The sequence below is a fragment of the Nicotiana attenuata genome, unplaced genomic scaffold (assembly GCF_001879085.1).
Source record: "Nicotiana attenuata strain UT unplaced genomic scaffold, NIATTr2, whole genome shotgun sequence".
Lineage (NCBI taxonomy): Eukaryota > Viridiplantae > Streptophyta > Magnoliopsida > Solanales > Solanaceae > Nicotiana > Nicotiana attenuata.
In genome coordinates this window covers 22,968-38,603 of record NW_017670768.1, presented here as the reverse complement: position 1 = coordinate 38,603, position 15,636 = coordinate 22,968, and the positions used below count along the sequence as shown (strand labels likewise).

Here is a 15,636-nt window from a genome sequence, read left to right as displayed (position 1 = left end):
TATGTTGTTTTCCTCCTTTATTTCTTTTAGACACTATGTATAGAAAACAGTTAGACAATTTCATAGAGCTTGTGACTCATGACATTCCGGATTTTGGGAAAGCTGTGTAAGTAGAGTTTGGTTATTGTACATGCCGAGTGGCATCATTTTTGTTTATTCAGTATTTATTGCAATTTGAAGTCAACCTTGTTTTTTTTCCGATATTGGTATTTTCTGTGAATTGTCAGGCTTACCTAGTCATAGAGACTAGGTGCCGTCACGACGTGGTTTGGAGGGATGTTTGGATCGTGACAGATGACAACTCACTCGCTTTGTATAATTTCGGGGTATTATCACTTTTAGCCCGCGCCAGAAACTATTTACATCTGGTAACCAAAAAAGTGTATAAAACTTATATAATTTTTGTATATAACGTACAGAATGTGTATATATACAATTTTATATATTTTTTCAGCTATTATTTTTACATCGGTTATACAATGTTATTTTTACTATAATTTCGTTATTTGTAGCTATTATTATAAGTAAGACTGCAGCGTTGAAGGATATTAATTAAAAAGATCGAAGATAAGTGATGTAAATTTATTTGCGATGTATGTAATTCTGATAAAATCTTTTATTTAAAAAGAAAAATGTAAACGATATACTACTAGTAATAATTTGCTTTGGAAAGTTCAATGTAATTCTCGACCACTTTAAAAGCCAAATAGTATATTTTGCCTTTTTGCAAAATAGTGACAGCATCTTAAATTGGTCATTTTTGCAATTTGGTCATATTTTCGCAAATTGATCATTTTTCACTCCTACTGTTCTTTCCAATTTAAGTTAATAATCGGAAGTTCTCAACCCTAGTACCAACCCCTTAAACCCTTCCGCCGGAGCACCACCGTCACCGCCACCGCCACCAGCCCCATCCCCACCCTCACCTACACACTCTCCCCTTCAATACCCATTTCTCAAAAATGTCAACTAGAGCAATTTCAAGACTAAAAATCTCATCTTTATTACTCGTTAAACACCTTTCAGTTGTTTCTCCATTACCAAAAATCTCTTCAAACTTAGCTTCTTATTCTTGTTCCACAACATGGGTCCCACAGTTTTCTAGAAGTTTCTTAGGGGATGTGAGGTTTTACCATGATGGAAGACCAAGAGGACCACTTTGGAGGGGTAAAAAGTTAATAGGAAAAGAAGCAATATTTGTGATACTTGGGTTAAAAAGATTCAAAGATGATGAAGAGAAGCTTGATAAGTTTGTTAAAACACATGTACTTAGGCTTTTAAAAATGGACTTGATTGCTGTCCTTAATGAACTTGAAAGACAAGAAGAGGTCTCTCTTGCTGTTAAGGTTAGATTTTTTACTGCAAATTTATGGTGGCTTTTTAGCTTTGTTCATATGAGGAAGTTAGTGAAATAGAAAACAAGAATTGCACAAATTTTATTATGTTCTACTATAAACATTTGTCATTTCTGTTTCAGTAGTTTTTGCATGATGATAACATGAGTTTGAGCTTAAAATGGAAAAGCTAGGATTCATATGGCCGACCCCAACTTGTTTGGAACTTAGTTGTAGTTGTTGTTGTTGTTGTTATTGTTGTTTCAGTAGTTTTATTGTTGTATAAAGTTGACTCAATGTGACCAGGAGGTCACGGGTTCGAGCCGTGGAAACAGCTTCTTACAGAAATGCAGGGTAAGGATGCGTACAATAGAACCTTGTGGTCCGGCCCTTCCCCGGACCCTACGCGTAGCGGTAGCTTAGTGCACTCGGCTGCCCTTTATTTAGTAGTAGAGGAAGTGTAGTCTTTCTTTGTGCCCTTTTAATGTCTAGTTATTGTGGGAGGGTTAAAATGGTCTCAAGTTCCTCGAATAAACCTGAAAGATTCAACCTTTAAGGCTTCTTAGCACTGGATTTTGTTGCACTCTTGAATTATCGATTTAGAACTTAATATTTGTGGAACGTTTATTGGTTTATTACATATAAATACTGGGTTCAGTTGAACATTAAATATATGCTCCATCCAGCTGTAGTGATAGTTGGGACACTGAGGAATATCTAGAAAGGCATTTCGGGAATCGGCCTGATTCTATCTCTTTTTCGTTTGTTTGAAGAAAGGAAGGCTCCCAAAGAATCGATCTTTCTTTTCGTTGTTGAGTCTTTGTTTTGGTAAATTAATGTGTGATATTCCAGATCCTCATGACTAATGGTAATGTTACCATTCATCTAGATTCCCAATTTTACTTGGACGCGATAAAATTTGTACAGTTCACTTGTAAGGCAGATGCTGCAGTAAAGTGCTTTTGGTACCGATAATTATGGTCACGAGACATAGGAGAAGTTGCTTAAATTATATCATAAATGATAGAGTTGGATAATTAGTTTTCCGTGACTTTATGAGAAGTTTGATTGTGAAGTTGTCCTTCTACGTTAATTTGGAATTGAATTTTATGTAGATGTAGACTTAATTCTTTTAATGCTCTGTGCTGCAATGGACATTTGTAAATAGAACTTCTATTTTGAAAAAAAAGAGAGTAAAGTGATCTTGACACTGAGAATTTGGGAAAAACAGAGGATTACATATGCTACTCTGTGCTTTATGATCAAATGTTCGTATAAAAATATGGGTTACCTCCTCCTACATTATCAGGTGGAAACTCGCTTGTGGTGGGAGATATTGAATTTGTTCGGGCTACAATGATGATGTCCGGTACAGTGGAAGAGGCACTTTTCATTTGACCCTTGTTTGAGGAATAGCTTCTCATACATAGTTTCTTTTTGCTGCACCCTTGAGTTTCTAGCTTGTAAAGAAGAGGTGTTATCGATTGTAGAGACTCGTACTCTTTTGTAGATTCTTTACTTTTTGATTTACTGCTTCTATATGAGAAATCTTTTTATGAATAAAATTACTTACTTCATGGGGAAGAGTATGCATTTCCTTTTTATGCTTCGGTTGGTATATGGAATGGCATTAGCACAAACAACTAATTGTTTGTATGTATAGGTGTTTTGGGTGATTCAGAAACAGGACTGGTACCAACCCGATGTTTATCTTTACAAGGACCTGATCATAGCATTGGCTAGACGGAGAAAGATGGATGATGCAATGAAGTTATGGGAGAGCATGAGAAAGGAAGATCTATTTCCCGATTGTCAGACATTCACTGAAGTTATTCGGGGCTTCTTGAGAGACGGATCTCCTGCAGATGCTATGAACATTTTCGAGGATATGAAAAAGTCTCCGTATCCGCCCGAGGAGCTGCCTTTCAGGATTTTATTGAAGGGACTTTTGCCACATCCCCTATTAAGGAACAGAGTTAAGCAAGACTTTGAGGAGATTTTTCCTGATCGGCATATATATGATCCTCCGGAAGAGATTTTTGGATTACGTTGAGGTTCGTATGCTCTGTATTTTGCGTGAACTTGTTTCATACTAGGTTCCTTGTTGGTCAGAGAATGACTTCCTAATAGCTCTTGCATCGACTGCTTTAGAAGCTGTAACATATTAAGCTTGTTGGATAATTACTTCTCATAATACTTACCGAAAGATAATTATTTTCTTAATGCCTAGCTTGTATTTAGAATGAACTAGTAAAGCTATTTCAGTTAAGCTAAAGCAATTGAAAAAGTTAAGCACAAATATCAATGTTATTTTCTGTTCAGGATTGAGGCTTGTTGCTGCAGTGAGGCCTATAAAAGTGGCGGAGCAGGGCAATTTGGAGAACTTATGATTCTCATCTACTCATTATCTCTAAGGACTCAACTCATATGAGAATTTAAATGGACTTCGTTCTTTTCACCTTTCTTTTTTTAACCAAATATATTACGTATGTTTTTTGCATAAGCCTTTGCATAGTTGCATAATCTTATTGTACTTGGGCTTGATGCTTAGGACTCTAGGAACGATTACATTTCACGCCGATTAAGTTGTATGATGTTATGCTCATTGTGAAGTGTTTTTCATCGTATAGAATTTCTTTACGCCAAATGGCAAAGATGCTCAGGAGTTAGGTGGACATTCTTAGCTCTATCTTTTGCCTATACGCCCTTGGGGGATGTAGCATAGGTTTTATGGGTTCAACCGAACCCAGTATTTTTTGACACGCAACATTAGCATATTGTGAAAACTGCTAAAATTACTATAAATATGAATTTATGAACCCAGAATTTCAAATATACAATGAATTCAGTGCTAAAAACCTGTAAGACTAAAGCCATTGAGTTTTCCTGGATCTGCACCTGCCTATACGTTACTATTAATTTTCTTCTCAACATACGCCTTCTTACCATGCAATCTAGACAATATTCGAAAATAGGGAACTATGTTGTTATTTTAGCACACATCATTATCTCCGTTATAACTCTTTCATTCTTCAACTCTTCTATTAAATTGCTTGATGCTGTTAGCATTTTTGGAAAAGGCAAAGCAAAGATTCTTTTATTATATCATGTTATTTTATCCATTTTCTTCATTTAAGCTATTATTTTATATTAGCTTCTTTTGCTTGAATTATATGCGACTGTATATTTTGGTCTCAGGCTTTGAAGAACAGAGCCATACAGTTGTCTTTGCTGCTGCGGAAATATTTATTAGTGGAGATACGCGTGATATCCAGTTCTAAGAAGCTTCTTCTACCTTGATATCTTATAGTACACAAATGCTATTAGCTCGTTCGAAAGGTATATCCTCCTTTTGATGACATGCTGAGAGTGAGTAACGGTGTTTCTCTGCTATCCTTGGCGGCGGAAATACCATAAGAATGAGTAGTTCTTATGGTTTTGTTGCTAGATCAGACGTGATGTTTATCTTACCCCTTAGCCGTTTGGACTAGGAGTTTGCTGCTGCTTATTTGGCTGCTACTTATTTGGCTGCTACTTGGTACTGGTGTGAACTTGGGAAATAAATTAACTTCTCACCAAACAGAGTTTTCCTTTTTACCTCTTGGGGAACTTGTTCAGCTTTAAGTTACTATTCCGTAACTGGTAAAGCTGTCATGTGACCAGGAGGGGACATGTTCGAACTGTGGAAACATCCTATTACAGAGATGCATGGTAAGGCTGTGTACGATAGACCTTTGTGATCCGGCTCTTCCCCGGACCCCGCGCATAACGGAAGCTTAGTGCAGCTGGTTGCCCTTTTATTCTATAGCTAGCTCAATAATATGACTTGTTATCTTTCGTGAGTTATTGGTTGTTATCAACATAGTCTGTAAGGTGCTTATGACATTTTGAGGGTTAAAAGTGTTGATTGATGTTACATTTGGTTACAAGACTATAGACATAGAAACTAGTCAACTACCTATAGTTCTACTTATTGCATTTTGTATCTCAATTCTCAAAATCCAGTTTATTAGAGACTCTAAATTATGACATAGCGGTCAATGAAGTGGGTGAAAACTATGGGAAATAAATTTTTGAACCCAAAAAAGAGATAAAATGCTAAATGATTGTTTCTTATCTGTCCAAGCCTTAGTGGACAGAGTTATTCACGTGTCACTGTCGTTGAGGTGCCCAGGCCTTCGCTCCCTAATAGACACTCGACTATACATTGAATACTTCGATGAATTTATAGGTAAATTAATCGATAACATAGAGATAGAGGAATTTGTTATATCTTGAATAGGTAAAGATAATAATTAAGACTATAATCTATTATGTTCAGATTTTGTTTACTTTTTGTAATTTTGCTAGTTGTTGTGAGGGGCAAATGCACAAATAGCCATTCTCGGTGATAATATTTAGATATTAGCTAATACTTATTTTGTCGTGAAATTTTAAACTAAAAATCTCAATTTCGGGACAGTTTAGAATATTTTTGCCCTGAAAAGTTAAACTCAAAAACTGAAATTTAGGGTGCACGGGCTAATTCCTAAATAGCAACCCTTTAGACTATAACCAACGCAATTGTAAGAAATATTAAGCTTTTCTTTACATCTTTCCCTAAAGTAAGTAGGGGTGTGCATTCGAATCGATTTATCGATAAATCGAATCGATTATTTGTTATCGGTTTATCGATATCGATTTATCGATTTCGATTTCGATTTTGAAATTTTCCTTATCGAGTTATCGATTTCGATTTTGTCCTCTTCGGTTATCGTTTTATCGATAAACCGATAAGAAATACTAAAAAAAAAAAATTTAATTTTTTTAAATTTTTTTTTAATTTTTTTTTTACCCTTATTCTATAATATCCTTTCCTTTACCCTAAGTCCCTAACCCTATTATTTCATCTACCACATTTAAGGAATGATCATATTTAAAGCTCAAGGGAATGAAGTCAAATTAATGGAAAATAGTTAGCCGTGATGATGTATTTTTTTTTTATACCGTTGGAGTGTTGGTGGCATACATTTGATCCCTTACTTTAGTTTCGTTGCATGTGCTTGTTGACACAATTTTTATGTTATAAACGGTGTTCGTCTTATTTTAGATTCTTTTGGTCCATATTAGTTAGGCGTGTTTATAGCGATATACTTTCCGTGGAATCCTGCAAATTTTCTTATTGGTGTAATCGATAACTGAATCGATAAACCCCAAAAATCGATAAATCGAAATCGAAATCGAAAAAATCGAAACCTTATTGAAACGATAACGATAAGCATATGTACAAATCGATAATCGATAAGTAATTATCGATAAGGGTCAAAATCGAATCGATAAATCGAATGCACACCCCTAAAAGTAAGTAATCTTAACAAAATGAATGGTCATTATACTAACTATACATGGATACAACACAATCCTTCAATTATAATTAGTTCATTTTTATAACAAGAAAAGGGAATGAATTAGACCCTCAAAAAGTTTCAAACCACTTCATAATGGGTGGTAGAGAGATCATTTATCTCTACCAATCTTTTTCAACTATCAATACTATTTTTCTTATAAAAGAGAGAAAACAAGAAGATAATGATAATACTCAAGTAAATTTGAAAAAAGGAAGAAAAAATATAGAAAAAAGAAAAGAAAGAAAACAAGAAAAAGAAAAGAAAACTAATGATGGCTTTGATCTCCTTGATCTCCTTCTCAATGTCAAGGAGGTCAAATTCTTTTCTTGTCAAATTAATTCCTTTAGCCTTTTTCCTTTGCCTAAGTCTCACCTTTCAATTACCTATTGTCAAAGGAAGAATTCAAATTCTACCTTTACAAATTCCTCCACCAAATCTTATCAAAGCATGTAATAACGATAACGAATGTATTTCGTGGATTCAAACAGATAGATCTAAATCAGACCTCGATTCTCTTCAAAAAGCCGATTTAAAAACAATAGCATTTTTAGCACTCAAAAAAATCGAACAAGAGGCAACAAATGTGTCAATTACAGTGAGATTGAAACTTTTGAATAATAGCGCACAATTATCGTCCGATACACAACAAGCTTTAAGCGATTGCAACGACCATTTCATACCCGCGATAGAGTTAATTAATGACGCTGTTGATTCTACTGTTAATGGCGCGTTTAACGACGCGATTAAGTACTATACAACTGCCATAACAGATTTTGAAGTTTGTTATCCTCGTCTTAAGGCAATGAGAACTGCTAATTCTGTTGATGTTGAAGATTATGTTGATAATCATATTGCAGAGGTGGCTAATGCACGTAATGCTTTAGTTAAGTTTATTCATATTCCTTTAGATATTCTTAAAGCTGTTGAAAATTTATTATGTGTGTGATTCAACAATTGTTTGTTGTCTCAAATGTAAAAAGTATGTCATATATAATTTGACATACAATAATAAATATATATTTTGTACTATAATATTGGTTTGAGATTATGAACTTGAATGGAGCAGATGATCAGTGAAGATTTATATAGTCGACCTCAATCTGCTCCAAATTGAAGCGTATAGTACAAATTATTGTTGTTGTTGTAAGAGTTAGAATAGTTTTTTTCTCTTCCAGAGAGAAAGGTTATTATTGTCTAATGTGTCAAAATTTGCCTCAAATAGTTATGGTACAATTTATTGATTATGTATATAGTGAACTTTTTTTATTTTTATAGTACTGAGTTATACTTGTAATGTTGTTTGTACTTTTTTCTGCTATCAATTGCAAAACTCTAGTCAAATGTATTCTTTATATACCTTTTCGGTATGTTTATAATTTCGAAAGTACTTTCCAACTTATGAGCTGGAAATTTCCGATTACATTACGAGTAAGTTAAAATCGATGTTCATTCTTTAAAATACAAAGGTAGAGTAAGTGCACAATAATAACTACAGCAAATCCCAAGCTAATTAAGCTTGATTATATGAATCTTTAACACCCAATTTTGTTCAATTTTGATCTATTTCATTCTAATACACAAGAAAAATTTGAAATTCTTAACACTAGAGTCTAGGGCGGAAAGTGTAATTTTAAAGTTATATTGGGTAGTCAATCAAACCATAACAAAACAACAAGGGAGGATAATATAATTATAAGAAATATAAAAATCAAAAGCTCAAACATGCCCGCTATTTTAGCTGTAAAGAAAATTCTTATTTACTCTTCTTAGCAAAAAAAATGGAAACTCCAGTTTCTAGCGAATCAAACGATTGGGATCGACCTTTTACAGAAGAAGAACTCCAAGAAATCGATATCGCGTTTCAATCAGCTACTAGAAGGCTTCAGAATTCCGACGACTCATCCTCCGCCGGCGATGGCGACGAATATCGTCGGAAAAGTCGACGGAGATTGCCGGAATCGCTTTTTGTTTTTAACTTCCAAAATGAAGCTTCTAATTCGATGTCGTCTTTGTCTCCTTGTACTAGAAGTCGGTCTCAGTGTAGTTACTCCTTTCGTTCTTCTACTCAAGGTAACAGCTTTTTCTTTTTCCTTTCATTGTAATTAAATGTTTTTCAGGAGTAATTATTTTTGGTTGAAAATAAAAAAAAAATCATGTTCTAATTTGAGTTAGTACAAATTTAGTAGAATGTAATATGATATACACTATAATTGTAAGATGTCGGATTTGTAGATATCCTTTGAGTGACCTGATGTAGTGTTACAAAATTTCTTACAATGACGGTGAATATACGCTCTTCATTTTTAGTATGTATAATAAAGAATGACATATTTCTATATATAGAAATAATTTAAACTTTAGAAAAATCTATTTAACCCTTAATGGGATGATTTATATGGAACTAATGCTATTCCTATTGTAGCACATGGTAATCAGTTTGGCATACGGTTATTGCTCCAAAGTTTAGGATCTCATGGTGAAATTCTGTTAAGTTTGGGGGAAATTAATAACGGTGGTTACTGTTGTGTATTAAAGATGGTTGTTAAATTTTAAATAAGGATTTAATGTCCAAGTTTCCTTTGTTTATTTTTTGTTTGTGATGTAGCAGCTAAGATAGTGATGCAATACCCGGAAATATCATTTAAAGGACGTGTTATATATAGCAGAACTAATAAAGAAGTGGAGAAATCTGCAGTAGAGCTGTTAAAATTTGTTGAGGAAAAGAAGAGGAAAGAAGGGCATGTTGCTCTTGGATTTGACATTGAATGGAGGCCCAGTTTTAGAAAAGGTCAGTTCAATGTTAATAGTTTGACTTCAGTCTGAACTTTGCAAACTACAATGGGAATTCTTGAGTTCTATCAGTCTTTCAATGTATTAGCTTTTGAATTTATTTATACTAAGCTTGAGGTGGTGTTAAATGGAATGTGTCATTTTTTGACTGTCATGTTTAAGTTATAGCTTGTGAGTTTTTTTTCCTGAAGTACCATCCCTACTGGTTCAAAAGATTATAAAGTTTGTTATGACACCTAATGAATTTTGATGGTTCATCACGTGATTTTATGGATTTCACTTGATCTGCTGTTGTCTACAACGACAATGATAACTACTATGCTTCTATCGAAGCTAGTTGGCGCTGGATATTTGAATCCTCAATATCCATGTCACTTTATCAATTGTCATCTGCTTGGAGAAATGAGAGTGTATAGAATTTGATAGCTAAGATTCTTGGTTTCCAGGGTTACCATGAAAAGTACATCCAAAAAATGCTGATGACAAAGATGCTTTTAGAAAACAGACAATTCATTGGACCTTAGTGATTACATCTGCATCTTAAGTAGGATATCTACCAAGAATCCTACGTAGCTCATGGTGATTAGGAAGATTTATTTTCTCTATATTTATTTCTGCCAAAATATTTGATTGATAGATTATTCTTTTTTATGCTCAAAAAGAATAACTATTGGATGCTAAATACCGCTCTTATAGGTGAGCTGTGCATCACTCTTTCCCTATTTGGCTTCACTTCTTGTGTCTCATACTTTTGTTACTTAAGCATGCTCTGTAGTATAAGAAGGCACATATAACTCCTCATGACCTTTTGTTTCGCTTGTCAGATACTAAATTAATTGGATTTTGTACTTCATTTCATTGTCCTTATTTGTGAAATTGTACCCTAGTATCACTCATTACATAATAATTATTTTGTTCTTTCTTCAGGTGTTGCACCTGGGAAGGCTGCTGTTATGCAGATATGTGGCGACATGGGTAGTTGTTACGTTCTGCATATTATTCACTCTGGAATCCCTCAAACTCTGCAATCTCTTCTTGAGGATCCAACAGTTGTGAAGGTTGACACTTGTTCATTTTTCAGGAACATTTATCAAACAATAATAGGATATGTGTTTTTAACTTTTTAGTGTTCCAATTAATCATTAGGTGGGTGTGTGCATTGCAAATGATGCTTACAAAGTTTCCCTAGATCACAATGTATCTGTAAAGACTTTGGAAGATCTTTCTGAACTCGCCAACAAAAAGCTTGATGAAGAGCCCAAGAAGTGGAGTCTAGCATCACTAACTGAAAAGCTTCTTGCCAAGCAGGTTTTCTTTTTGTTTCTGTTTCAACCATATCTATTAGTACTATTTTTACTTTATTTTATGTTTTTCCTTGCTGCCGTTTAAGATCCTTGAACTGAGGGGTGGAGAGGGCGGAGGGTAAACTGGGGATTGGTTTATTGCTTTCTTCCAGTTTTCGAGGGCTGCTGAGTCTGTTTTGTATCGATAGACTGAGTTTTACTTAGTTGACTTGTTAAAGTATGTGTAGTGAACTTCAACCTTGCAACTGTTTAGAGAAGAAACCAAATAGAAATGCTACCTCATCAGTTGGACATATGTGCATATTTGAGTGTAAAGTCTTGCTGGAAAGACAATTGTCTTACTATATTAGGAGTAATTATGATATGCTGCTACTCCCTGTAGATCTTTCTAGTTTTCTTTTCTTCAATTTGAATTCTTTCTTTTCTTGCAATTAAGTGTGAGATTCAACAGAGATTTTCTTTTTCTTGCAGCTCCCGAAGCCAAGTAAGATCAGGCTGGGAAATTGGGAGGCTAATGAGTTATCTAAGGAAAAACTACATTATGCTGCTACGGATGCCTTTGTTTCCTGGTACTTGTATCAGGTCAGCAGTAAAAATCATGGTTTAATCATCATTTCACAATCTGTTCTTTCTTTCTCTCTTCGTTGGTATAAATCTCTTTTTCCACAACAGGCACTGAAGAGCCTTCCGGAGATTGTTGATAATAAAACGTGAAGACTCCGGACACTTGGCTGGAAAAGGATCTTTGTTACTAAGGTTGTTGAGAAGAAATGCAGCCTGAGCTGCATTTATCTTAAGTGCGGTCCAGTCAAGCTTTGTCCATGGCACCATCCAATTCAACTAGGTAGGTAGATTCCATGTCTCACATTGTTGTGCTAGTCTTTGTTTCTGAATCACAATTGTAGAACCTCGCGATAATTTAAGTTCTCCCGGTAATTCCGCTGTTGTAAAATAGATTGAAGCAATCTAAAAGATTATTGCAGTGTAATAAATTCTTGTTGAGATACACTTACTTTAAAACCAAATCCTGTTTTTAAATAAGTAATCTTTCTCTAGGTATCGCCTTTGATGGCTTTACCGTTGTTATCTCTTCCCTTATGCCCCTTCGCCTTATATTCAGTCAAAGACGCAGGCCCTACGATGGTTTCATCGATGTCCTCGACCTTATGGCGTTAAAGCTGTTGTTTTGCCCAATTTTGTAAGCAATCAGTGAAGAAGAGTAGATCATCACCTGCCATGGCAGGAAGTTGGAGCATAAGCATCGTAAAACCCTTCACGTACTCACATGAAGTTTGAATACATTATCATATATTATATATGTCATGTGTGATTGATATATTCATGATTATTTCGTTCTTCTATTGAATACTGAACCGTGCTACTCTTAACCTTATTTAAGATACCAGTGCAATTTTTTCTTAACGCTTCATTTGTTAGTATTTTAGAATTATACTCGAATGCAGTAGATATACTTGCATGAGGAAGTAAGGAACTTGGTTTATATGTTGGAATTGGTGGAAACTATTTAAGCAAATTGACAAGGCTGCGAAAGAAAATCAGCAAATGTTTCAGGTATGACAGAAGAAATATTGGCTCAATCGAATAAAAAAAGGTAAAATTGAAATCCTATTCCCACTAGGAAAAGGCAAAAATAAGCGACATGACAAAGTTGGGTAAACGAATTAAAAAGGTTACATGTTAAGAATCCTTCTTCTACCAAAAAAAGGAAAAAAAAGCAGCGTTAATAGTTTGCTTGCTTCACTTATATTAAACCCTTTATTTAGGTCGTTAATTCTGTCGAACAAAACAAACAGTAGCTCAAACCCAAAATCTTTTAGCTGTTAGAATGCCTAATAACTTTTCTGATGATATCGTCGTCGATGCTATTTTGTTCAAATATTTTCGACTAAAACTGACTCGTGGAAACTGATTGGCAAGTTACCTCGGTGCGAAGGCTTTGGGGGAAAAATGGTTGTAGATGATGGATTTGTTTATTTGATCACAGTTGAGCATGACCACGAGATTATTCAATGTTTGGATTTGAAAAAGGCAAAATACTTTAAAACCCCCTAAACTTGACTCGGATTATTAGTTACAGCCTTAAACTATTCGTGGTCTTAATTACCCCCTCAAATTGGCCTTTTGAGAACCATTACCCCCTGGACGCTGATGTGGCAAAGAGTGTGGTGCACTCGCCTGCCACGTGGATTTTTCTGTATATGTGGCATTTTTTGAAAAATAAAATNTAAAATATATTTTTGAAAAATAAAATATATTTTTACCTTTTTAAGTATGTTACTTTTTTAGATAAGTTCTTTTGAATGCAATTCATAAAAAAAACTTGGATAGAACTACATTATTTAGGCTAAATTTTTTTGGCTATAATTTTTTATATAGCACCAAATTATGGTGCTCTAAAAATATATTCTTTTTTACAAAAATACACAGTTAAAATAAATAGTCATTACATCAAAAGAAGAAATAAAAAGTGTACAATTGCGAGAAATAAAATGAATCACTTGCATTATACACTTTTTTTATTTCTTCTTTTGATTGAATGACTATTTATTTCAACTGTATATTTTTACTTTTCAGGTAAAATTTGTAAAAAATATATTTTTAGTGCACCATAATTTAGAGCTGTATAAAAAATTATAGCCAAAATAATTAATTTCAAACTATGTATTTTTATAGCTTTTTAGATGGCTTGACTATTTATTTTAGTTGTATAAATCTTTATTTTCAGGTCAAATTCAAAAAACAAATTAACTAAAACTTTATTATTTTTAGCTAAATAAAAAATTTTGGCCTAAATAATGTAGTTCTATCCAAGTTTTATTATAAATTGTATTCGAAAAAAATTATCTAAAAAAGTAACATACTTAAAAAGGTAAAAATCTATTTTATTTTTCAATAAAATGCCACATATACAGAAAAATCCACGTGGCAGGCGAGTGCACCCACACTCTCCACATCAGCGTCCAGGGGGTAATGTCTCTCAAAAGGCCAAGTTGAGGGGGGGTAATTAAGACCACAAATAGTTTAAGGCTGTAACTAATAATCCATATCAAGTTTAAGGGGGTTTTAAGGTATTTTCCCTTTGAAAAATGAAAAATTTGAAGAAATATTGATAATAGGTTAAATCTAGGTGATTTAGCTATTGTTTATGCTTCCGCTTGATTATATTCCAATGTCATAATGGTTAATTGATGAAAAATAGGCTCTAATTGTGAATTGTATACATTGCAGGATGAGGAGCTTATGTGATGCTTTCAAGAGGCTATTGAACATAGGGTCCCACTCTCTAGTTGATGCAAGCATAACCTAATGAACTTTCTAANCGAGCAGATGCGCGAAGTCGCGCGTGTTAGGGAGCTGAGGCAGAATGGTGCGCGAAGTTATGCGCGAAGTCACGCGCGAGCTCGCGTGTTTCCCAGTCCGGAAAAGAGTTATTCAGGGGCAAAATTGGAAATCTGGAGAGAAACCCACTTAACCTATATAAAGTCAAGCTCGCCCAAGGTTAATTTATGAAGTTTCTCATAGTCTAGAGGGAGAAATAGAGAGGCAAGAGGCAAGGAGGAGGCTTTCAACTAGTTTTTCTTCTCTTCTCTTTCTTTAATCTCATAGTTTATTAGTTCTAGAGTTTTGGGTGCTACATGAACGTTGTAGTTTGAAGCTTGAATTGTTCTTATTATTTTATCATATTGGTTTATTTATTCAATCTTGCTCTTAATTATTTGATTGCTTGATCACCAATTGAATACTATCTACATCTAGGATTGAGCTCGGGAGAGGGAATTCTAGATTGCATATAAGATTGAGTAGAGCAAGATCTTAACTCTTAGGGGGAGCGGATTTGCGGTTAGGATAGGAATATACCTAATCGCCTTGCTTGGTTATTATACGGGAATTATAAATGTGTTCTTGTTAATCCTAATTCCATAGGAATATAGGCGTTAGGTTAGCTTGAATAGGCGAGCTGTATTTCGGGAGAAGGCTACGAGCAATATTAACCCCGTCAATCAATAAACTAGATAAATTAATTAGACAATTTAGGTAGAAAACTCAACGGGATTGTTAGCTAACCCATAGCTCTAGAATATTCACTCATATTGAATTCGTCTCTATAATTCGCCAACTTATTTTCTTTGATCTCTTAATTTGTTACTCTAGTTTAATTTTAGTTAAATATTCATACGTTAGGATTCGCTTGAATAGATTAATTGTTTGGTTTAATTTAGTTGATAGTTAATCACAAGTCCCTGTGGGTACGATATCTGGACTTACAATCCTATATTACTTGTCGACCACGTATACATGCGTGTGTGTTTGGGAGCAACAAGTTTTTGGCGCCGTTGCCGGGGACTTAGAAATTAACTATTTTACTAGATTAGATTTTTACTTTTTATCTATTTAAGTTTTTAATTTTAGTCTAGTGTAGTTAGTATTATATTTTTGTTTTTTTTACATGGCATCTTTGAACGAAAAGTGGTGGGATAGTAAGTATTCTTGTTTTTGTGATCCTTGTCCATATTGTAAAGGACCCCACTTGTGGCAGTATTGTAAAAATATTCCAAATACCGAGTTATGTGCACCATCTCCATCATGTACTATTTGTGATGGAAATTGGAATAATTGTCCTAAGTGTTGTTATCCTACTCCAATCCCTTCTTATGTTGATTCTAATAATTCTTGTGAGTTTGACAGGAGTAACGAATTGGATGATGTAGAACACGATGTTCGCATTCTTGATATGCACGGGAAATTATTAGAGGAATATGGAGGTTTCCGTGAGAAAATTATGAATGAGATGCAAACAAT

General features: G+C 34.3%; 2 protein-coding genes across 3 annotated transcripts; both read left to right on the top strand.

Moving 5' to 3' along the window:
* Positions 1-748: 748 nt before the first annotated feature.
* LOC109243150 (pentatricopeptide repeat-containing protein At3g46870-like) lies at positions 749-5,325 on the top strand. Its single transcript, XM_019410053.1, has 3 exons — positions 749-1,346; positions 2,998-3,388; positions 4,533-5,325. Exons 1-2 carry the CDS (start codon positions 963-965, stop codon positions 3,385-3,387), a joined length of 774 nt encoding a protein of 257 aa, XP_019265598.1. The 5' UTR covers positions 749-962; the 3' UTR covers position 3,388; positions 4,533-5,325.
* Positions 5,326-8,445: 3,120 nt separating this feature from the next.
* On the top strand, positions 8,446-11,901 carry LOC109243149 (Werner Syndrome-like exonuclease). 2 transcript variants are annotated; one of them, XM_019410052.1, is made up of 6 exons: positions 8,446-8,791; positions 9,330-9,509; positions 10,439-10,569; positions 10,658-10,819; positions 11,287-11,397; positions 11,488-11,901. In XM_019410052.1, the coding sequence occupies exons 1-6, from the start codon at positions 8,500-8,502 to the stop codon at positions 11,527-11,529; spliced, it is 918 nt and encodes a 305-aa protein (XP_019265597.1). In that variant the 5' UTR covers positions 8,446-8,499; the 3' UTR covers positions 11,530-11,901. The 2 variants fall into 2 exon arrangements, with proteins under 2 accessions (XP_019265597.1, XP_019265596.1); XM_019410051.1 differs by having other exon boundaries at positions 9,327-9,509.
* The last annotated feature ends 3,735 nt before the right edge of the window (positions 11,902-15,636 follow it).